A 25,349-nucleotide genomic window follows, 5' to 3' on the forward strand; every position below is an offset into this window, starting at 1 on the left:
ATTAGTGCCATCTCCTAGGTGTAAGGGTGCGATCTATAGTTAGAAAGGATGGATGATCATTGTTTTCCCATCACCCCTCCCCCATTACACAGACAGGTAAATATTACATGCATGTATCTAACATGTATATATGTGTCACACTTTAGCACCTGGTAACACTTCTTCACAAGCGCCCTGCCCCCTGTATACAGCAGAACGAGTCCCCAGGCGTGTCCCCTCGCTGGTATACGGTGACATAATGCAGACTACCCTGGCGCTGTATACAAATGGAAACTCTAAACACACTCCCTGCGAGGTCGGAGGCCTTCAAGCCTTTACTCATAAAGCTAAAATTAAGAGCTGCAGCGTGCCAAACTATTCCGTAACGTGAAGCGGCCACTGGGGATTTCCTGAGTTTTTTTCATATGGAAGTAATATATGGCGTGATACTGCACATAGGGAACACGATGTACGCCGAGATGAGGGGAGTGCGGGGGGTGTAGAAAAAAAGTCACAAATTCTTGCACAACCTTATCTGCAATGTTTAGTGACCTCCAAAAATGCTAACCTGGGCGGGGCTTGGTGAAAAGGGTGGGGCCACCGCCAGACAACAGGTTTACTATAATTTAGGTGAAAAACTGGCATAATCTAGAGCACAGCTCTATGTAAGCTCATCACTGCCGTCCATTTGATTGGTGCACGGACTGACAAAAGGTGCGCGAAAGATATTAAGGCGGAAATCACATTATCTGCATGCGGTAAAACATTAACACCTCGAGTTCAGACCGTTTTGTCTTCTCTTGGCCAATGACTAAAACGCGGCATTCCTCCAGCACGGAGCTCTGGCACTCTCACGGGAAGCCTTTCTTCCGGGTCATGAGGCTAAACAAATATTGAGATAAGGGGTTCACTGATGTCTCTTTTATACCCATTAAAGAAGTAGTGAAAGGAGCACTTGGCTGGAGTCCTCCTCCTGAGCGCTGGATAATGACCAGTGCTGGAATATTATAACCCCGCAGCCTATAAACCCTCCGCAGTTGGTAGGAACCAAGTGTAAACTATTTACTCTAAAAGCTTTTGTGGATAGGAACAGTCATCAGCGAGAACACTTCTGAAGTAAAGTCTAAGATCCATAAAACAATCCCAAGTCCTCCTGCCAAGAAACAGAACATCTTCTTCAGATGCAGAGGAACATTTCTTCCTATCAACAGGTGCAGCAACCAGCAAGTGACTCTATACCATACCAGTCTACAGAGGGCCTGAGGGCATGTATAACTGTATTATACCCCAGAGCTGCACTCACTATTCTGCTGATACAGTCACTGTGTACATACATTACTTATCCTATACTGATCCTGAGTTACATCCTGTATTATACTCCAGAGCTGCACTCACTATTCTGCTGATACAGTCACTGTGTACATACATTACTTATCCTATACTGATCCTGAGTTACATCCTGTATTATACTCCAGAGCTGCACTCACTATTCTGCTGGTGGAGTCACTGTATATATACACATTACTTATCCTGTACTGATCCTGAGTTACATCCTGTATTATACTCCAGAGCTGCACTCACTATTCTGCTGGTGGAGTCACTGTGTACATACATTATGTATCCTGTACTGATCCTCAGTTACATCCTGTATTATACTCCAGAGCTGCACTCACTATTCTGCTGGTGGAGTCACATACATACATTACTGATCCTGTATTGATCCTGAGTTACATAATGTATTTATTTTATTAAAATGTAAAAAACATAAATAAATACAGAAATCACACCAAATCATAAGACAAAACCCAAACCAAATATACAGGACATAATGCACCTCAGCACGGTACAGACAACACCGGTCTGGCCCAACACTCACTTCCCCATAGAACACCCGCTATATACAATATTTACAATTTCAATATCAATGTACTAACGCCTTCCTGATCCGGTTGCACCTACCTACACACAGCAAAATACAACAAAATACAGAAATCTTACAAAACAAACTTACAAAAATCCCACACACCAACACCCCAATTTTCCTAGACGAAGTTCTTGTCCCTTCATGAGGACATCAAAGATCAGACACCTCCCCATTTCTAATTCAATAACCCGTCGGCATTCTACCGATGCCGTAGAATGCCACTATACGGCTGGGCCGCAAGAGACCAGTAGGAGGCTCCGCTCCTCCACTCCCTTTTGTATTATTTTCCAGAGCTGCACTTATTATTCTGCTGGTGGGGTCCCTGTGTACATACATTACTTATCTTGTACTGATCCTGAGTTACCTCTTGTATTATACTCCAGAGCTGCACTCACTATTCTGCTGTTTTTCTTTGTATAAGAAACAGTCAGTAAGCTTGTAGTTCGGCACATCACTTATAGCTAACTCAAACCACACAAATATCTTCAGACATTGAAGAAGAAGGAAGTGCTGGAAGATCTGAATTCAGAATCCTGCAGTAACTAATTCTAGTAATGAACTGTAGAAGAGCGGACGTACACATTTTCCCGCAAGATCGCTTGATCGTGTCTGTTCCATAGGGAGGGGTACTAAATTAGGGCTCATGCACACAACCATATGTTGTGTGCATAAGGGACATCAGTGTGACATCCATGTTGCATACATTTTTTTGGTGGATCCGTTGTCCGCATGTCTGTTCCATGGTCCTGCTAAAAAGTTAGAACATGTCCTATTCTTGTCCATTTTGCAGACAAGGATAGGCTTGTTAGAGTGGAAATGCAAAAAAAAAATAAAAAAAATGGATGCAATACAGATGTGATCCATATTTTTTGCGCACCGCAAAATACATACAGTCGTGTGCACGAGCCCTTAAACAGAGAATTATCCTCCACTAGAGTGATATATATGCAGAGGTCTCCTTTAATCCACGAAAGGCGCTTCTGCTAACCTTGGGCTCACACACAACATTAGACCAAGTAAGAAGAATGAGCACATGCAGTAATTAAAAGTAGAAGCCGGCATGGGTCGGTTACTGCCCCTGAGGACCCCCCCGCCGCCCCCACATTACTGGACACCAGTCCTACAAGTCACAGTTACTATATATACACACACTAGTCAGCACTGACAGACCTCAGAATAAGTGAGAGGCCGGAGCAGATGTGCAGGAACCTACAGCAATGTGTCAACGTATATCACAGCAAGGACAAGGACAGTGCTTATACCAGTGTCCTACGCAGACCAAGGAGCTCGGCACCAGTGTCCTACGCAGACCAAGGAGCTCGGCACCAGTGTCCTACGCAGACCAAGGAGCTCGGCACCAGTGTCCTACGCAGACCAAGGAGCTCGGCACCAGTGTCCTACGCAGACCAAGGAGCTCGGCACCAGTGTCCTACGCAGACCAAGGAGCTCGGCACCAGTGTCCTACGCAGACCAAGGAGCTCGGCACCAGTGTCCTACGCAGACCAAGGAGCTCGGCACCAGTGTCCTACGCAGACCAAGGAGCTCGGCACCAGTGTCCTACGCAGACCAAGGAGCTCGGCACCAGTGTCCTACGCAGACCAAGGAGCTCGGCACCAGTGTCCTACGCAGACCAAGGAGCTCGGCACCAGTGTCCTACGCAGACCAAGGAGCTCGGCACCAGTGTCCTACGCAGACCAAGGAGCTCGGCACCAGTGTCCTACGCAGACCAAGGAGCTCGGCACCAGTGTCCTACGCAGACCAAGGAGCTCGGCACCAGTGTCCTACGCAGACCAAGGAGCTCGGCACCAGTGTCCTACGCAGACCAAGGAGCTCGGCACCAGTGTCCTACGCAGACCAAGGAGCTCGGCACCAGTGTCCTACGCAGACCAAGGAGCTCGGCACCAGTGTCCTACGCAGACCAAGGAGCTCGGCACCAGTGTCCTACGCAGACCAAGGAGCTCGGCACCAGTGTCCTACGCAGACCAAGGAGCTCGGCACCAGTGTCCTACGCAGACCAAGGAGCTCGGCACCAGTGTCCTACGCAGACCAAGGAGCTCGGCACCAGTGTCCTACGCAGACCAAGGAGCTCGGCACCAGTGTCCTACGCAGACCAAGGAGCTCGGCACCAGTGTCCTACGCAGACCAAGGAGCTCGGCACCAGTGTCCTACGCAGACCAAGGAGCTCGGCCCAGTGTCCTACGCAGTCCCAAGGAGCTCGCCCCAGTGTCCTACGCAGTCCCAAGGAGCTCGCCCCAGTGTCCTACGCAGTCCCAAGGAGCTCGCCCCAGTGTCCTACGCAGTCCCAAGGAGCTCGCCCCAGTGTCCTACGCAGTCCCAAGGAGCTCGCCCCAGTGTCCTACGCAGTCCCAAGGAGCTCGCCCCAGTGTCCTACGCAGTCCCAAGGAGCTCGCCCCAGTGTCCTACGCAGTCCCAAGGAGCTCGCCCCAGTGTCCTACGCAGTCCCAAGGAGCTCGCCCCAGTGTCCTACGCAGTCCCAAGGAGCTCGCCCCAGTGTCCTACGCAGTCCCAAGGAGCTCGCCCCAGTGTCCTACGCAGTCCCAAGGAGCTCGCCCCAGTGTCCTACGCAGTCCCAAGGAGCTCGCCCCAGTGTCCTACGCAGTCCCAAGGAGCTCGCCCCAGTGTCCTACGCAGTCCCAAGGAGCTCGCCCCAGTGTCCTACGCAGTCCCAAGGAGCTCGCCCCAGTGTCCTACGCAGTCCCAAGGAGCTCGCCCCAGTGTCCTACGCAGTCCCAAGGAGCTCAACCCAGTGTCCTACGCAGTCCCAAGGAGCTCGCCCCAGTGTCCTACGCAGTCCCAAGGAGCTCGCCCCAGTGTCCTACGCAGTCCCAAGGAGCTCGCCCCAGTGTCCTACGCAGTCCCAAGGAGCTCGCCCCAGTGTCCTACGCAGTCCCAAGGAGCTCGCCCCAGTGTCCTACGCAGTCCCAAGGAGCTCGCCCCAGTGTCCTACGCAGTCCCAAGGAGCTCGCCCCAGTGTCCTACGCAGTCCCAAGGAGCTCGCCCCAGTGTCCTACGCAGTCCCAAGGAGCTCGCCCCAGTGTCCTACGCAGTCCCAAGGAGCTCGCCCCAGTGTCCTACGCAGTCCCAAGGAGCTCGCCCCAGTGTCCTACGCAGTCCCAAGGAGCTCGCCCCAGTGTCCTACGCAGTCCCAAGGAGCTCGCCCCAGTGTCCTACGCAGTCCCAAGGAGCTCGCCCCAGTGTCCTTCGCAGTCCCAAGGAGCTCGCCCCAGTGTCCTACGCAGACCAAGGAGCTCAACCCAGTGTCCTACGCAGACCAAGGAGCTCAACCCAGTGTCCTACGCAGACCAAGGAGCTCGCACCAGTGTCCTATGCAGTCCCGAGAGCTCGCACCAGTGTCCTATACAGTCCCGAGAGCTTGCACCAGTGTCCTATACAGTCCCGAGAGCTTGCACAATAGGCAAGCAGATAAGAAACTCTCTGCTGTGAGAGGCATTAGGTCTATATGGGTTTTTGGTCTCTGTTTTGTTCAACGGCAACAGCAGAGATATTGAAGATGGTGAGGATTAGAGTATATTACATAGTTCATTTACATCAAACCTCTTCAGGGTCTGGTCACTACCCGCATGAGGATCTGGACAGGCTCCCCCAACAAAATGAAGCTCCACCCACATGTCAATCATCTTCTGTGCCCAGCAGTACCCTGGTGATAATGGAGCCATGCAGAGCATACCCCCAGCTCATCAGATCAACCTTATCTCTGTGTAGCCCCAACTTCTGGTTTTGCCTCACAATCACTGATGGAAAAATCACTGACCAAACACTGAAGCGTGAACTAGGCCTTACAGTCTATTCAGTACACACAGGGTCCGGCTACATCCAGGGGGTCAGTCACACAAGCAGAACTCACCATCTTCCCTGTGTCATTCTGCAGCTATGGCCTCTGCTGATTCACGTCCTCCCTGGACAGACTGAGCTCTTATCACAACAGCCCCACATGTCACCCTCCATCACACTGCCTACTCAGCTCATGACAACTCCCCCGGAAAGTGCTGCTATTATGTGTAAAGGGGAGGTCAGTCTACAGCCCCCTCGGGATAAGGCCTATTGTGGGGCCCCTGTTATTGTAGGGGACACTGCAACCTCATACCACCGATCTGCTCTTTTCTGCTCCTTCTTTCCCACTGCTCACCTCAGTTACTGAACCAGGAGGCTCAGGATGAACACCATTAAAGGCCTAGGTTTCTGGTTTCTGACTGGCAACAATTCAGTGTCCTCTACTCCTGCTACACCTGTACACCTCTGACATTCATGAACCAGGAGGCACAGGATGAACAAATTTAAAAGGCCTTACAGAGACTGTATTTTAAACCATGTGGCGTGTCGGAAGTTGTATTTCTTCCACCGATGGATTGGTAAATGAACATCTGCAGTAGAAAGGACAATATACAAAACGAGCTAAATGACAACCCCCAGTCTACTCTGCTATTACCCCCCTCCTCCCCTTAAGGCGCTGGGTCCATCCTGCATGTGGTTTTCCTATCAGTCCAAACCACAAACTGTGAGCCGCTCTCCTTCCTCCTGTAGTAATAGACGGCAGGGGAGGGCAGCCGCACACAGCGGTCTCTGACCCAATACAATTAACCACAGAAGCCACTGATCTGCATCCTGCAGACGCACACCCTACAGCAGACTATGGGTGTATGAATAGGTGGGTGCACGGTACACTGGGGATTCAGTCTGAACAGCTCATCCGGTATCAGTTTAGTACAGAACATCCCTTAAAGGGAAATTCATTCAAAACTTGAAAAGATAATTATTTGGGGGGGGGGGGGGGGTGAGATTTTATTAGGAGTGATGGCTGTCAGAGTTCTTTCGGGTCATGACTCCCCCGAGCCATTGAGGACCTGCAGGTATTTGTGACAAGGTACAGAAAAGGAGGAATAAAAATGCCACCCTGGAGTAATGGAGCAAGAAATGGAAACAGCATCAGGGCATGCTGGGAGTTGTAGTCGTGCAACAGAATAAAGGGTAACTATTAGGTCGTGAGGGTCTGACTGCTGGGACCCCCACCAATCACAAGTACCCTGAAATGGATGATGTGGCGGTCGAGCATGCACACTGCCAATCCATACATTCTCTATAGGACTATCCAAAAATAAGAGTGAATCTGGAGCGCACCTCCTCATACTATGCTTTGATTTAATAACTGCTTCTCAGCATAATTAACATTGCTTCTCAGCGCAATTGATAGTATACCGCCCCATATGTTGCATGCTATACATAAGGCAGGTAGGTTCCCACTCGAGGAGGCAACCTTGTCGTGACTGGGCCTATGCTGTTTGAGCAAAATGTATACTAATGCCTCATGTATAGCATGCAACATAGGGGCGGTATACTATCAATTGCGCTGAGAAGCAATGTTAATTATGCTGAGAAGCAGTTATTAAATCATAGTATGAGGAGGTGCGCTCCAGATTCACTCTTATTTTTGGATTCTCCGTCGGCGGAGACAGGTGAGCACTGGCAGTGCAATAGACATGAATGGAGCGGCATGGCTTTGGGGTCAGAGCACTAACTGGAGATAATGTCAGAAGTGCAGTGACCATGAAATGGTTACGCCCAGCTGGATCTTCACTGCTATTTATTCATTCATAACTCGTAGGAATAATAGAGGAACAGCACAGCATAGGGGAATAAGAATAGATGCTCTAGAACTGTTATAATACGGGGAAAGGAAGTAGTTACTAAAACAGACACGTAGAGCTCCCCTTTAAATGAGGAGATAAACCAGGATTCTGGCACCAGGAGGTGGAGAGAAGCGGCAGCCATTGCCCTCATCTGCATGTCACCTGCAAAGCACGCCAGTCTCAGGGGGATCCTCCCTATATATCCATGTTTACAAAGATGGCGGCAAGTGGGAATAATTATCATAAGCTGAGATGATTCAACGCCACAGCAACAAGACGGCAGTGTGCCCGCTGGAAGGATGGCGCTTACAGACCTGAGCCAGGGATTCCAGGCAACCGCTCCGCTTCCATTCCCCGAGGACACATTCCAGTTGATTGCTGATGTAAAAGGTCGGCCAAGAGGGGGAATCCCAGGGGCATGCCGAAAACATTTCACCTGGATGATCACATTTAAAGACGCATTCACCGTATTCAAAATCTACTGGGGAAAATGACCCTAAATACTGTATAACACGAAAAATGCAAGAGCGATCTAGTAATGAAGTGGGCAAGGGACGCGTGAAGATTACAGCTCTGAAGCCTTCCTGAAAGACAATACAGGCTGTAACTCAGTGGCTAGTATCGCTAAATACAGCAGCAGCACAAATCTTTCTCCTGTGCCTGACAGGTTGTTACAATGTATCAGCGCAGTCAAAATGTATCAGTGTAAGTCTCTACACTTGTAGTAAAAGGGGTGCAATGCCTAAGAAGCCCTAAATACAGATACAGAAGTGACAGGCCTAGATGCGTACATTAACCATGTATGTGGCTGCCAGACAAGGACATTTAAGTGAAGGTGAAAAAAGAGCACTTCTCTATGAGGGACACTTCCTAGCAGCAAGAGCAGCGCTCACAAAGCTTCCTGTTTCAGCAGGAAATCATTACCAAGTACACATAGGCCTGAAGCCTGGAGAGTGCCGTACATGTGTGCAGGGAGAGATCGGCATCTCTTAATGTTACCCACTTCTCATTCTACCATGGCGTCGTCATCATCACTGGGAAGCATCCACAGATAGACACCTATAGGCTGGATTCACACATGCAGTCTTTGGTGCAGTTTTTAAAGCCAAAGCCAGTAGGGGATACAGGCAGTCTCATAGGGCATACAGACATCATAGAGGGATCCCTCAAAAGGGACTGACTGTGAGGCAGGATGGAGTGCCATTATGTGTGGATCCAGTCCTGACTGTGGCTTAAAAAACGTGCACCAAAACTGCCTGTGTGAATACAGTGCTAAGGGGGTATACCCATCTGGGACATTGGTGGCTCTAGAATATATGCCATCAATGTAAGATAGGAGCAGGTCTTAGAGGTGGGACCTGCTCCTATCTCCAGAACAAACAGGGACCATAAAGTGAAGGAGAGCACACCACCCTCCATTATCAGCTATTCCGGCAGTGCCATAATGGTGAATGGAGATCAAGCCGCACATGCGCATTGTGTTTTCCTTTATGTCAGGGGCCCGATTTTGGAGTTAGAAACGGGTCTTAGAGGTGGGACCCGCACCTTTCTGATACCATATTCTAGTGATATGCCGTCAATGTCTCAGATAGGAATATGCCTCTAAGGGGGTTTTACTATCCTGAAGAGTTCTGCTCATTATCAGATAAGTGGGTGTCTGACACCCCGCACACCCACAATCAACTGCTTTGGGCAGCCGAAAGAAACTTTGCAGTGAACAGAAGGCTCCGTCCACTGGGTACTTTCCGACACTGGCAGCTGTCCATAACAGCAGATGATAGGGGTGCGGGTTTCATCCCCCCACTGCTCTGATATTCAGGACCATCAACAACTAAGTCCTGGAAAAGCCCTTTAAGCCAAGCAAACCTTGAAGCAAGATCTGCTGCTGTTTCTTAAAATTTACTTCTCTGCTGTGAACTGATCTGATTCTAGTTCCCGGTCTAAAGCCTGAGGCTGCACTACTGAGACATTCTGAAGACAGGATAGGCCTGAACGCACACAGGCAGGTCACATAGCGAGAAGATGCTGTCCGTACCTTATGTCTTCAAAGAAGGCTTCCAGGTAGTCGCGCTGCTCGGCCAGGGAGAGCTCGATGTCCAGGTAGTTCCCGTTGGTAGATAACTGCAGGGTGCAATCCTCCAGCTACAGGAGAAAAGGGAGCGAGAGGAGGTTAGAAGTTGCACACAGTGACGAGCACCACCACCCTGCGCGGTCACCTTGCCGTAGAAGGTCACCAGGTCACACCACTCCTCATTAACTTGTTAATCAGCCCCCTGTAAGCGCTGTGGGTATGGTCACAAGGTAAGGCGGTCCTGGGCTGTCAGCCATTACAGATGCCCGGGGACAATTCCCGGCATGGTCAGCACTCCTGGCCGGTCAACTCGGATTGTTTTATTGCAGCTAATTGTTGTTAGGAGCTGTTGCCATGGTTACCTATAACAGTCTAGTAGTCTGCAGAGCATCACACCATATAGACTGGGGCTGCACTGTTTCCCTATGTTCCAGGCGGATGATGGGAGTCCTATGGGAACGATTCCCATTTTTATGAATGTTTCTAAAGCCTGTATCACACAGGCCGATTGAGCAAGCGATTTTCGGAAGTGAAGCATTCTCTCCCGGCAATCTCCTGCTCACTAGCAGAGGAGACTGCTGCTATTACATGCACAGATCTCCTCTGCAGTATAGAGAGGAGCGATTCCATCGCTCGTCCCCATACTGTCTAGTGGTTTGCCGGTGGCGGCAGTATAACAATACTCTTGTGAGCGATTATTGGCTGAAAAATTGGCCAGTGTAATACAGGCTTTATTCTACACCCCTTTAAATGGCCGCCATCCCAACGGTGAGAAGTATGGTGGCGGAGGCATTGGATCGTCCCGTCGATGGCCAGTGCTTTCTGCCTCCTGATTTTGGGGGGGGGGGGGGCAAGCATGAAGGTCAATTATGGACACCACTGCCCTAAGGATTTCACCAAAATCATGGATTCCACAAAAATCCTCATCAGTTCCAAAAACATTCTGTCTCCAATGCATCTGAAAGGGTAGGAAAAGAAATAGATAAATAAAACCAAGAACAAGCCGCACTGAATGATACATCAGATCTGTCCGAAGTGAACTTACACCCCAAGGCCACGTTCACACAGTCACGATCTGCCAGGGTTTGGGATCCATGGACTACGAGGTCTCCGCCAATCAGCGCTGCTGTAAAGCAGGGATCGGAGTGGCCATGTTGTAGCCTCAAAGAAAAAAAATGGCCTGGCAGGGAGACGGACAGAACAAGCCATACAGCAACATTTCCACAGTCACTCTCACCGTCCGCTCTGCCAGATCCCGAGGCACTGCTGGCGCTGTCCACATGTCAGCAAAATGATGTTTTGGAGGAATTTTGTTCCATTACGTAATCGGCCCAACATGGTGAACAAACATCGACAAAACACAGCGGCCGCTCCCGGGGGAAGTCACTGCTCATACGGACCAGGTACTGTCATACAAGATGGCTGTCGCTATGCTAGAGGAAGGGGCGTACTGTCATACAAGATGGCTGCCACTGCGGTAGAGTGAGAGGGTCGGCACCTAGGAATCTGACATAGAAACCTAGCTGGATTCAAAAGATAAATGGTAGGCAACAAAATGGCCGCCTCACTGCAGCCTATTGATGGGGGAATGGGGGCCCTTAATGGTTCACACAGGCACAGTGGCTCATTCTTATTGAAGGATGAATGGGGGCTGCAATACCGGACACAGCCACTGTGTAAACAAGGAAGGGCACATGACCCCTCCATCGTCTGGCTCTCTGGGGCCACTTGGCTCAAATATTAATGGCTTACCCTAAGGAGTCTTGAAAAAGGTCGGCTTGCAACATAATTCAGAGACCCCATTTTTTTTCCAGCAGCATCTACAAAGATGTCAGATATCAATATAATTTGTCCAAAAGCTGACCCCCCACCCCACCACCAGACCCACGACACCTCTAGAACCAACCAAGATGGGCAATCGCCTTCTCCCCCGAGGTTCCACCACCAGTAGATACTGTGGACCCTGACAAAATGTTGAAGGCTGTGTTTCCTCCCCGTTAGGGTCACTGAACACATATGGGGGTTATATTCGAGCGAGCGTGGTGGAAAGAGGATTATGTGCTGCGTCTTCGCGGGTCTGGGAGGCTTTGCTCTGGATCTTCTCCGCACTTTGGCCGAGCGTCAAAATAAGGAAGAAAGCTGCTTCAGCTGAACAAATGGCCGTAATTGTTTTATGGAGCTGGAGGGTGCGGATCCTCAGCCAGAGATGGATCGGGGAGGACTGGGGGTGTCACGAGTTCACCCCGAGATGATCAGTCATTCCTTACAGATTAAGAAAGAAATCTCTACATGAAAGAAACTGATCGCAAAAGCAGCTGACAGGAGGAGCAGACTTTAGTTTAACCTGTCCGATTCCAGTTTCATTTCTTAAAGGGGAACTCTGGTGTAATGATTCTCTTGGTTTTGTCATTTGCAACCTGGCCAGCTGTTCTGAAACTACAACTCCCAGTAAGCCCTGACATGTTTTGTGTTTCATGTTCTCAACATTTTCAAGATCACTGCTGGCTGTAAGTGAATGGAAGCATGCCCCATCTACACCCAAAGGCGAACAAGATCCCGCTCACGCAACCACTGCTGCAGGTTAATGGTCCCCGACCGGTGACTCTCCAGAACTACAACCCTCAGCATGCCCTAACAGCTGGAGAAGTCGGAAACACAGCAGAAGCACAAATTGCTCTCTAGTACTAGATTCCGGGCTGACAGTTTGTGCTTGCCCTATTACCCTTTAACAAAACATCAGGTGTGAAGAAGAGTTTTCAAGTCCTGGATGTAAAAAAATCACTGACAGCAAGCTGAGATGTTGATAATTGTGAGAAACTGAAAGACTGACTATATTGGAATGCTACAGAAATTTTCATTATGTAGTTTATTGACAGAACAATCCCTTTAATAGTTCCTTTGGACTGCCTTAAAGGGGCTGTGTCAAATTAATAAATATCCCCAATACACAGGGAATTGAATGTGGACGACCTGCCGCTCCATTCATATCCTTTCGCGATTGGTGGGTGCCTCTTCTAGGCCATAGGGAGAAATATGGATGCCGCAGCAAACCGGCGTGATGGTCAAAACATGACGTCGCAACGGCCCCAGCTTCTAAGACGAGACGTTTAAAACGCCTTTACCTCGGGCAGCACCATGGCTACGTAGTTAACGACTTCCATGAGGGGCAGCTAATTGTCACCATTCTATGGCTGCCACTTTACTATGCCTCAGGCCTACACACTGCTCTAACAGAGCCTGTCAGTGTGGCCCATAGCAACCAATCAGATTGCAGTTTTCATCTTCCCTCAGCAGGTTTGAAAACAAAAGGAGTGATCTGATTGGTTGTCACAGGCAACCCTAACACCTGTCCTACAGGCCATCAATACAGAGATATCAAGAAGTCAGCCACAAAATGGCCGCCCTGCTGTGTGCGCATCCGACGCCCCAGGGCGACACACAACAGGAAACATGCAATGAGAAGCAACAGTCCTGAGACTTGAGTCTCGTCCCAAACTCTGACAGGACTTGGACGTGAACCGAAAATAAATGAACATCGACCCCGGCACCTTAACCATTTCCATGCCAAAGTCTCAATCGGCAAGGGATGATGTTCATTGTAAATGGTGATTACTCACAGCGCAATTCACACACATGCCCAGTGTCCCTTCCCGTGAACTACCTAGCAGCAGTCCCATTATTCGCAGGACTGTCTCACAAACAGGACGGGCGTTACATCTTGGGACAAGAGCCATGAAAGATGGTGCAAAACATAGGCATAGACGAATATTAACCCGACCTTAAAGGAGGCCTCTCACCTGTCCTGTCTGTTTTAGTAACTACTTCCATTCCTCGTGTAATAATTCTGGAGCATTTATTCTTATGACTCCATGTTGTACCATTCCTCTGTTATTCCTAGTAGTGGTTACAAATAAATTGCTAGCACAGTACGACACCAGCATCAATGATTGGGGCAGGGGCACACCCCCAACTGGTAACACCCTTTTGGACCTTCATTGCAGACTACAAGAAATCCATCCATAACTTCAAGTAGGAATAATAGAGTAATTACACATGATAGGATCATAAGCACAGATGCTCCAGAACTGGTATTACATGGGATTATTGAAACCCTAGTAAGAGGATGTCCGATACTCCACAACATTCAGTGATCCGGAAGAACATTTTTAGTTTCCAGTCTCCAGGTTTAAGGCTCTGACCCTTAAAATGTCAGTATTTTCCTGCTAGTCCAGCCCTGGAAGAACCCACCGCCCGCAGGACAGTCCCTCCTCCGATGTACAGGGCTAGTCATCATTAAACAGGAGAAGATTCAGCTGGTGACACAGAATATCAAACATGGCGGCAGCGAGGAGGGCGGAGGGGGGCAGAGACCGCAGCTATTCTCAGCCCCGCTGGGCACAGGGACAAAAATAGCAGAAGCCACCACAGAAGACAATGCAGCAGCGGTGTAATACACACGTAAAGATCCTCCGGGGCCCGGTCAATGCTGAATATTATACTGCAGTGCATGACTGCTGAGACTGCGCCCAGAGCATGTGGCACAAGGAAAAAATAAAAGTAAAAAAGCAAAATATAGCATAAAGAAAGCTTCTACTAAGAGTCTGTGAGAAAAGAAAATGTATTAAAAAGGACTCCGCTTTACCCAAACACGAAAACTGGTTTGTCCCGTCTCAGTGGGAAGATAATTTGCTCTCCCCAGGGCAGAAAAAACGTGACAATATAGAGCATCTCAGCTGCTTCAGAAAACTCATTGTCCTGATGAAGACGCGGGGATCGCAAAGGATCTTGCCAGGGTTTCTTGATAATTGTGACGATAGCCAATATGGCCGCCATTATAGGATCCGCATAGGTGGTCACCCAGCTCTCCCAGGGCATGTCCACATGGCGGAAATTAAAAAATAAAATACGGACCCCGTAAAAATTACAGACTCCAGACCAGCACTTGTGAAAAATTACAGACTCCAGACCAGCCCTTGTGAAAAATACAGACTCCAGACCAGCCCTTGTGAAAAATACGGAATCCAAACCAGCCCTTGTGAAAAATACGGAATCCAAACCAGCCCTTGTGAAAAATACGGAATCCAGACCAGCCCTTGTGAAAAATACGGAATCCAGACCAGCCCTTGTGAAAAATACAGACTCCAGACCAGCCCTTGTGAAAAATACGGACTCCAGACCAGTCCCTGTGAAAAATACGGAATCCAGACCAGCCCTTGTGAAAAATACGGAATCCAGACCAGCCCTTGTGAAAAATACGGAATCCAGACCAGCCCTTGTGAAAAATACAGACTCCAGACCAGTCCCTGTGAAAAATACGGAATCCAGACCAGCCCTTGTGAAAAATACGGAATCCAGACCAGCCCTTGTGAAAAATACGGAATCCAGACCAGCCCTTGTGAAAAATACGGAATCCAGACCAGCCCTTGTGAAAAATACGGAATCCAGACCAGCCCTTGTGAAAAATACGGAATCCAGACCAGCCCTTGTGAAAAATACAGACTCCAGACCAGCCCTTGTGAAAAATACAGACTCCAGACCAGCCCTTGTGAAAAATACAGACTCCAGACCAGCCCTTGTGAAAAATACAGACTCCAGACCAGTCCCTGTGAAAAATACAGACTCCAGACCAGTCCCTGTGAAAAATACAGACTCCAGACCAGTCCCTGTGAAAAATACAGACTCCAGACCAGTCCCTGTGAAAAATACAGACTCCAGACCAGCCCCTGTGAAAAATACAGACTCCAGACCAGCCCCTGTGAAAAATACAGACCTGCCTGGCACAGGAACAAAAATAGCAGAAGCCACCACAGAAGACAATGCAGCAGCGGTGTAATACACACGTAAAAGATCCTCCGGGGCCCGGTCAATGCTGGATATTATACTGCAGTGCCTGACTGCTGAGACTGCACCCAGATCAGGTGGCACAAGGAAAAAAAAGCTAAAATATTGCATAAAGAAAGCTTCTACTATAAGTCTGTGAGAAAAGAAAATGTATTAAAAAGGACTCCGCTTTACCCAAACACGAAAACTGGTTTGTCCCGTCTCAGTGGGAAGATAATTTGCTCTCCCCAGGGCAGAAAAAACGTGACAATAGAGCGTCTCAGCTGCTTGAGAAAACTCATTGTCCTGATGAAGACGCGGGGATCGCAAAGGATCTTGCCAGGGTTTCTTCTAAAATTGTGATGATAGCCAATATGGCTGCCATTATAGGATCAGCATAGGTGGTCACCCAGCTCTCCCAGGGCATGTTCACATGGCGGAAATGAAAAAATAAAATACTGACCACGTGAAAGATTACAGACCCCAGACCGGACCCCGTGAAAGATTACAGACCCCAGACCGGACCCCGTGAAAGATTACAGACCCCAGACCGGACCCCGTGAAAAAAAAAAATATATATAATGGACTCCAGACCCTGTGAAAAATACGGACCTCAGTTGTCAAAGCAGCCAATCAAGCTTTATATTAACAAGTGATCTGATTGGTTGTTGTGGTAACTCCTCCCTCTTGCCTGTACACGTAATGCTCAGTGGTCACCGGGTGCCAGGGGTAGCCCTACTCTATACATGAACCCCACTGATGCAACACAACAAAATGGATTCCTCGCCGACGAGCGCACGCGTTCAAATGACAGCGATAAATCATTTTCAGCACACCTTACCGCCAGGAATGCCCGGAATGTGACACACACCACACGGGGAGGCCAAAGGTAGCATGCGGCTCGGCCCTCCATCATTACAGCAGACGTTATAAACAGACAAGGATGTAGATGCCTCCTGTTGTGATAACGTAAATCAATAATTAACAGGCCGCTGGAGGCTTAAACACAAGAACGGAGGACAGGAAACTCTTAAAGGGACGTCACTATTTACTCAGCTTAATCCTACAATGGCCACCTGTCTGCTGTCCCTTTAAATCCCTTAACACTCCACATAGCCAGACAAGAGAAATTACAGGTCACACCGCTGAACCGTTAAATATGAAGTTCACCTGATGAGGACGCAACACGTAATAATCAGCATCGCCCTCAGGCTGCCAGGAATCACCCCCAGCTTCGCTATAATGTACGGAATTGCAACAACGCACCGTGGCCTAGAAGATTCAGCTCTGTTCACACACAGCCTATGTTAGAGGTATAATGGGACCCTATGGGTGACATGTCGGAGCTTCTATCAGGCTGTTACACGATTTTATAAAAAAATAAATAAGAAAAAAGTATGACAGGCAGCATTCCCAAATTTTCAGGTACTGTCCCCGCAAATCTGGGCTGCCGCTGTGCTGCACCAAAATGGGTGGGGATTTCAAGGTGAGTTTGGGGGGGGGGGGGGCGTTCCAAGGGGGTACAGCTTATCTGTTGGTAAACATGTATTCTATATAGAGGCATCCATAAAATATATATACCACGCATATATTACTGCCCCCATTGTTTACACTGCTGAGCAGCTCACTGAGGCACGATCCCACAGGCAGGTGAAATAACAGAGTGCTCTGGGTGCTGCCCCCTTTCACGTCATCTCTGGCGGTGCAGATCGGCAGGGACTCTCGGGTGTCACCAGCTCCTTATCAATATTAAATAAAATACTTCATCAAACAAACAAAGCGTCAGTGGCAACGCCAGAGTCCAGAGATGATGGCGGCCGCAAGGACAAGTGGTCTGGTTCACTCTCCTGTTGTATCTGTGCCTGGGAAAGCTGGGTCACAATCAACACGGACGTCGTTAGGCCTGGGCTACCACCCAGCTTTCCTAATGGGCAAACAGGACTCATTTTGTGGCCATACAGCCTCCTGCTCCTTTATGGCTATAGCTGAGCTGATTTGTCAAAATTTGGGGATATCTGGGTGCGGTCATGGCGTTGATATTAATTATCATCCAGCTTTCCCAGGAATTAATATAATGAAGAACAGAAGTGTAGGTCACTGGAGAAGCCAGATAGCGAGCACAGCCACTCAACTTTCTATAGCTACTGAATAACTGAAGAATGCAAGCAGAGGTACTGAAATTATAGGCTGACCGGCCATTCAGGAGCCTGGAGATATATCAAACATACATAACTTCCTGGAAAAGCTGAGTGACAGCCAATAGGACCTTCAAGTCAGCACCAGGCTTTCCCAACATCCTGACAGTCAGGCCTCTTTCACACTACAGTATGTCCATTTCAGTGTTTTGCGGTCCGTTTTTCACGGATCAGTTGTTCCGTTTTTTGCTTCTGTTGTGGTTCTGTTTCCGTTCTTCCGTATGGCATATACAGTATACAGTAATTACATAGAAAAAATTGGGCTGGGCATAACATTTTCAATAGATGGTTCAGAAAAAACGGAACGGAAACGGAAGACATACGGATGCATTTCCGTATGTGTTCAGTTTTTTTTTGCAGACCCATTGACTTGAATGGAGCCACGGACCGTGATTTGCGGGCAATAATAGGACATGTTCTATCTTTCAACGGAACGGAAAAACGGAAATACGGAAACGGAATGCATACGCAACACATTCCGTTTTTTTTTGCGGAACCATCGAAAGGAATGGTTCCGTATACGGAATGCAAAAAACGGACCGCAAAACTGAAAAAAAAAAAAACGGTAGTGTGAAAGAGGCCTCAAACTGACCTTTGTATGTAGAAGTAAGGGAGCAGGTGGCGGTTCAGGACTCTAGGAAAGCTGGGTGCTTCCCCTGTAACAAACAAGCAGAGATTTGGGATGCTGGGAGGGAATTCTGCTGCGGAGCCGCCGTCTTCCCAGGATCAGGCCAACATTTCTAGCTGCAGTTTCCCAATCCTGTCCCAGTGCCAGGGACCCCGTCCTCAAAATACAGATGCCAGAAGGTCCTGTCTGTGCCAGAGAGCAGCTAAAAATGGGAAAACCATAACCCGTAACAGATGTGGCTGCCCAGAGCTGCAAACACGCCGATGACTAATGCGCTCGGAGACGGGGGAGATGAGGCACAGGGGCCCCGCTTCACATGCTCTGGAGGGGGCCACATCTGACCAAAACAACAACGCATTCCTAAGAGAAAACGGAGGGCGCTCACCAGATCTACAGAGCCAGGATACAGGTAAATTGCTGCATCGTGGAAAGTTCTGCCGCTTTCTAATGAAAACTTCCTCCACTTGCTGTCAGTGAATGGAAACACCTTTGTTTATATCCGCTTCTCACAGCTAAGGTTTTGTTGCAGTTGCATCCACTCTAGACAAGCCACTGTGAGCTGAACACATCAGCGGCACAAATCTCCCTCACATGCTGAGAGTTTGTTGCAATGCATCAGTCTGAGGTCCAGGCTATAACTGATAAAGCTGGCCACATACAGTAGAGCAGTAATCTCCAACCAGGACTCTCCAACTGTTGCAAAACTACAACTCCCATCGGGCATAATGGGAGGTGTAGAGTTGCAACAACTGTAGAGCCACAGGTTGGGGAACGTTGCATTTAGCCAAACTTGCTGCTTTTATTGAGACCGGCTGGCCAACCACCTAATGTGTATGGTGGAGGGGTCTCCCTAATTATATGGGGGATTGGGCATGTTGGATATTTCAACCTTATCCTATGGTCTCGTTGGATAGAAGGTGCCATAAGAGTTGTCTGAAGAGAAGGTGTCTCCCAGTAGCTCACTCTCCTCTCCCCAATTGAGAATACATGCATGCTTGGCTGTGTCCAGCATGCATGTGTATCGGGGAGGTGAAATCGGGGTTCCTCCAATAGCCATCTACATGTGTACATGACTGTATTTCAAATAAAACTTACTTGTACCAAGACCTACCCCCTTTCTTATTGGCTGCCTGGATTTTAGGCCTGCACACGCAGATCGGGTCAGGGTCGCTGTCTGTATGGTATTAATAGTCCCTTGCTGTTATTAGACAGCAGCTGTCAGAGCGCTCTCAGAGAGAGCGCAGTGACATTCCACATACCCCTGCACAGGTTACGGTCCGTCCCTGTCCATGACCCCAGTCGGTAGGAGGGCTGAATGCACACCTGCCCTGGATATCGATTAAAGGGGGAACTCCACCCTAATGTTCATCCTTGGTTCAGAGGTGATGCAATTCCTATTTTGACTTCTTAATTGTAAGAAAACCACCCCGATCACTAGACAGCACTACTGGGTACGGACAGGCCTAGAAAGAGAACGACCCTGGAAGAGACCAGCACTTGGCCAGGTTACTCTATGGTTTCATTACCAGCACAAATATCCTTCCTATCCTGATAGTTTGTTACAATGTATCAGTGTAGGGACAACGTATTATCCAGGAGTGCAGCCTCTAGTGTTCACATCCCTACGATATGCCATCGCTGTCTGACTCCTGGGGATCCGATCCAGAAAGTGAAGGGGCAGCAGTATTGCATCCACTTGCCACCCACTCTGCAGGGTAAAGTCGGAGTACTGCAGCCCCTTAACTCTCAGCTTCAGTGGGGGGTCTTTCAGGTTAGACCCCCACTGATCATAAAGTGATTGCAAGTTGTAGTGATGATGGGACTATAAAGGGACCCCCCCCCCAGAAGCACCAGAGGAAAAAGTAGTATTGTGGAATATTACGATATGGGCAGCCGTGCCCCCAAGGTTTACACTGCAGAGCAGCTCTCCGTGGATTAGGTAATGTGGTCACAGCTCAGTCCTGTGCTGGGAGATCTGTAGATGAAGGTGGATCCTTTCTAAGACATGGGGTGCATTCTTAAGAACCTCTGACTGGAGTGCCAGCAGGCTGACATAGCATTGTATGCGGGGTGACAAGTCTGACGTCAACGTATCAGAATGACAACAAACAGTAACCGGCATATGAGGCACCAGAGCAGCAGCGGGAGGTGTGGGGGGGGCTGAAACCAAACACGACCCCTGACCTCTCCAGTAACAATCCGATACCCGGCAGGAGGGCGATGTACTGAGCATTGTTAGGAGGACATCGGCCAAAATGTAAAGCCTGCAGAGGCCAGAGAGCCGACCGCCCCTCTGACAGTCTCTATAGGTCCCCTACACTGTCCTATGACACCCTTATAAGGCTACGTTCACACTTCTGCATGCAAACGGACAGCATTTGTAGATGTATCCGGATGCGGATCAGTCTTACAAATGCATTGCAAGAATGGATCCGTCTCTCTGTATGTCATCCGGAGAAACTGATCCGTTATATATAATTTTTCACATTTTTACCGGTCTGGGTCCGGCATTGCCGTATTTTTAATGTCGGATCTAGCACTATTACATTTCAATGTAAATTAATGCCGAATCCGGCATCCCGTCAACTGATCCGGAATTTTGGACGGAGATAATACTGCAGCATGCTGCGGTATTTCCTCCGTCCAAAACGCCGTTCAGTGACTGAACTGAAGACATCCTGATGCATCCTGAACGGATTTCTCTCTATTCAGAATACATGGGGATGAAACTGATCAGTTCTTTTCTGGTATTGAGCCCCTAGGACGGAACTCAGTGCCGGAAAAGAAAAACGCTAGTGTGAAAGTAGCCTAACAAAGCCATAAGCTCGGTCATTAAAAAGCCTGCTTGTTGATGGTTTCCAGGGAACAGAAAATATGGTTTAGCATACTGCAATTAAAGACTGGAAAAAAAATATATATATATTATAAGCACGAAGCGCGCAGTTTTTGTGGCAGTATTTGATGTCGTTTTTTTTAAGCCAAATGTAGGAACACAGAGACTTTTACCAAATTCTTCATCTTCATTTCCCCAATTCATGAACAAAATGCCAAAACTACAGCAGTTACTTATCCCCCTACCCTGTGTATAGGGGACAAGTTTTCGTAATGGGACAGCCCCTTTAAATATCAGATACAGTACATCTTTGGGGCGTTTCCTCTATTTTGGCCCTGACAACTGCTTAACAGCAATCGCTTCATTTCTTCGCCGTGGTCAGGTTTTTCGCTGCAGGTTGTTTTGTGATCAGGACGCTTCATCCAAACTCAAGCAGCAGAAAAGAGGAAAACGCAATTATTCCAAATCTGTGATGGGGGAGGGGGCACATTCTTGTCTGAGGCTTAAGACCATTATAAAAGGCAGACAGGCTTATAATTAGAGAAGGGAGAAACAGTGGGGGTCAGCGACGATCCTGGCCCTCTTCTATTTTTCTGTAATCTTTCATCAATATTCTCATCAGCAAAGTCTCACTCCGCTTTTTACAGAACATCTCCCCTCTCATACTCAGTGTCAGTTTTCACTGCAGTACTGGCATTCCATTCATGATCCAGGGAACTGGGGAGAAACACAGGCACAAGGTTCATCCAGACAATTAATAGGACTGTGAGGTATCAATTGGGGAAGGGGGAAGCTTTCATCCCAACTGTCCCTGTTCAGTATACAAGAGTATATGGGGTAGGGAGGCCTTAAAAGGGGTCTATGGGATCAAGATGGATGGCCTATCCTCAGGATGGCTTATCAATTTTGGATGGGGGGGGGGGGGTCCGGCTCCCTGCACCCCGACGATCAGTTGTTTGAAGAGTCCAGTGAGGTCACAAGCAAGCGAATGGGGCTGGGCTGCATTACCAAAAACAGACACTATACAATGGATGGCACTGTTTTGGGTAAGCTGTGAGAAGGAGGCGGCATGCTCTTAAAACAGCAGATTGGCAGGGCTTCCAGCACTCGGACCCCCACTGATCACCTTTCCTGAGGACATGCCATCAATATGAAAATCTGAGAGAATCCCTTTAAAAAAAAAAAAAAAAAAAAAAGCTGCCACCTCTCCTGACATGTCTGTAAGTAGCTCATGTATTCCTCATGCAATAACAATTCTGCAGCATCTTTTCCTATAACTCAATGTTGTGCTGTTCCTCTATTATTCCTACTAGAAGAATGAATTGACGGCAGTTTGGAATAAAGGGGAGTGGAAAAGGTGTGGGACACACCCCAACTAATAACACCCAGATGGACGACTTGCAAATTGTTCATAAGTTCTAGCAGGAATAATAAAGGATTGTGCAACATAGAGTCATAAGAATAGATGATCCAGAACTGTTATTATATGGGGGATGCAGGGGAGGGTGACATGTCAGGAGAGGGGAGAGCTCCTCTAGTAAGTGCTGGATTTTGCCTCCATGAGTGAAGATTCACCCTCCTGTAGATGCCCCAAATTAAAGGGCTGTGTCCTAGTGACAGAGATATACCGGGGGATTCTGTAGACTACACCGTGAAGATTGCAGCAGCTCCAGCCATGAGCAAGGGCCAAACCTCTTGGGCCATAGAACAATGAGAGGTGTATATTAATAGGCAGTAAACCTGCTGGAGCCGCGATAAGGTCTGTGTATGGGAGCAATCACGCGTGAGACGTGTATAGTCCAAGCTGCTGTGCAGGACAGATAGCGCGGGGACAGAGAGGCCCTGGAACAAGGGGACCGCCTAATCTCCTCCAGCAGGACAATGCAGACAGAAGGAGCCACCACAACGTGGACTACAGGCCTCATCCAGACGTAAAGGGGCCCTCTAACCTCCAACACCTGCCCACAACTATTTCCAATAAAAAAATTAAAATATATGATATATTAGTCTCCTTTAAACTTGACAATTTTTAAAAACTCTGCTTGCTGTCAGTGAATGTTAATTTTGTTTATAGGCCTTACACTTGACCTGGCACAAGCAACTACTCCACTGTGACGAGCCCGCAGCGGCAACAGCTGGATCCGACCACAACCTGTTTTCTCGATTGAGTGTAAACAAAAAAAAATGACCACATGACAATGATTAGCGGAAAACCAGTCCTGATCTGAGACTTCTCACAGCTGGAGGTCTGGTACAATGTTATGTGGCACCAGTCACAGCTGAAGTATACCAGAGAATTGTTAAAAGTGCAAAGCCCTGAGATATAAAGAAAAGGTTCAGACTGAAGTCAATGGAAAGAGGACTAGTGCCGCCACCAGGCCTCAGGGGTAGCCCTCGGCCTCATGCGGAGTCACAATGAAGCAATCACTTTTAGCATGTGCAATGTAAGCAACACACATTACGAAATCACAAAACCTATGAACATGAATATAAAAATCAGAAAGTATCAGACGGATGGATACTGGTGATCCAGTATCCCAGGGTGATGACAGAGAAGCAGAGGCAGAAGGGGTTAAATGACGGCAAACAGGCGGTACGAATATTTTAAATGGAATGGTTGTAAGCAAAACCGTATATAATATGGAAAAGCTCCATTAATACGGATGGCTTTGAACAGACGGTGCGCCAGATTACTGGAACTTCTGGATCATTGGACGTGCAATTTAAAACATGGAGCAAGCACGTGGGTGACCACTGAAGAACGCGGCTGGACGCGTCCCCGATGCGCCTGACCACCACAGACCTGGTACGCCGAAAACCAGACAGACATTCAGGTAATCTGTTAATCCGGCAGGGGCCTATAGATGGATTATCAGTTATTCTGGATTACTGGATGGATGAGAGAAAAGAATACAATGGATTCTAAAGGTGACCACATAAGATTAAAGTCGGCCGGTATGGCAAATTTCGGCGAACTAGCACAAGCGAGCGTTTGCGACCAGCAACGGCAAGCTCTTGTCTGCTGAAAATGCCATCCGCCATGCTGGGAAACGTCGGCCATTCATCAGACGAAAATGCATGTTGATGGTACTATCGGCTGAATTCAGATAATCAATTGCCATTGAGCTCAAGCACCAGGGAGTCTGTTCTTATAAAAAACCGACGCAGTTTAATTGGTGGGATCATTCGCAACGCGGACGATCTTTATCTCAAATATATGGCCATCTTAAGTGGTAGGCAACCTCTACTCCTGCAGACCTACAACCCCCAGAATGCCTCCACAACCATTGCCATGCCCAGTCATCAACTGGCTTCCTATGAGAGACTACCCCATGGTATAAAAATCAAAGGATCTGCAACCTAGATGCTATGAAACTACAACTCCTATCATTCCCTGCAACATAAAAGCTGATATAACCCCAATTATATTGCCAAGAAGAATGTGGGGGGGCAGCAATCAGAATCTCTGAAGTAACCTCCTGAGGATCGCAGTTACACAATAACCAAAGAAGAAAAACAAAATCTTCCTTGTACACGTCAAAAATGAGTAAAAAGTTACGAGAAGTCGTGGAGCAGGATGTTCTGCAGTCACAATAGGAAGTGAGCGGTGGACTCCTCCAGAGCTCCCCGGGAGAAGAAAGACCCAACACCGGAGACAGGGAGCAGCGAGCCCCAGATAACAATGCACCTCTGCAACGACCTGACCCGAATTTATATATACGTATACAGTAAGATTCCTTTCATCTGGCACCCAGAGCCTCCAATAAACTGGCACAGGACTGCAATATAATGTGGACTGTCTTAAGACTAGGAGAAGAAAGAACTAATTAGTTGACCAGTTTTGGGTGATATTTTATTTTGAGCTTTTTACTGTGAACATCCAGTAATACAGAATATCTGATAATCCAGCACCTATAAGGTTCCAGTAATCACAGATAAAACACATAGCTACTGTTACAGGCACTTACTAATGTATTGTTATTGTCCATATTGTCTCCTTTGCTGGCTGGATTCATTTTTCCATCGCATTATACACTGCTTGTTTCCATGGTTATGACCACCCTGAAATCCAGCATCGGTGGTCGTGCTTGCACATTTTAGGAAAAAGCACCAGCACATGTGCGTTCCCATGGTCCCAGCCACCAGAAAGGCCAACAAGCGTGCAAGCCTGGCCACCGCTGCTGGATTGCAGGGTGGTCGTAATCCCTGGATACGAGCAGTGCATAAGGTGAT

General features: G+C 48.2%; 1 protein-coding gene across 6 annotated transcripts in view; it reads right to left on the reverse strand.

Moving 5' to 3' along the window:
* The window catches only part of FHOD1 (formin homology 2 domain containing 1), an 83,432-nt gene that overhangs the window by 51,860 nt on the left and 6,223 nt on the right, over positions 1-25,349 (reverse strand). For 5 of the 6 annotated variants that reach the window (XM_044270770.1, XM_044270765.1, XM_044270766.1 and 2 more), the window contains exon 2: positions 9,605-9,711. In XM_044270770.1, the coding sequence (XP_044126705.1) occupies positions 9,605-9,711 (107 nt within the window). Of the gene's footprint in view, positions 1-5,789; positions 5,861-9,604; positions 9,712-25,349 lie in introns of those variants that run through there. The other variant, XM_044270769.1, reaches the window with a different exon arrangement.

This window comes from Bufo gargarizans, chromosome 10 (assembly GCF_014858855.1).
Source record: "Bufo gargarizans isolate SCDJY-AF-19 chromosome 10, ASM1485885v1, whole genome shotgun sequence".
Classification (NCBI taxonomy): domain Eukaryota; kingdom Metazoa; phylum Chordata; class Amphibia; order Anura; family Bufonidae; genus Bufo; species Bufo gargarizans.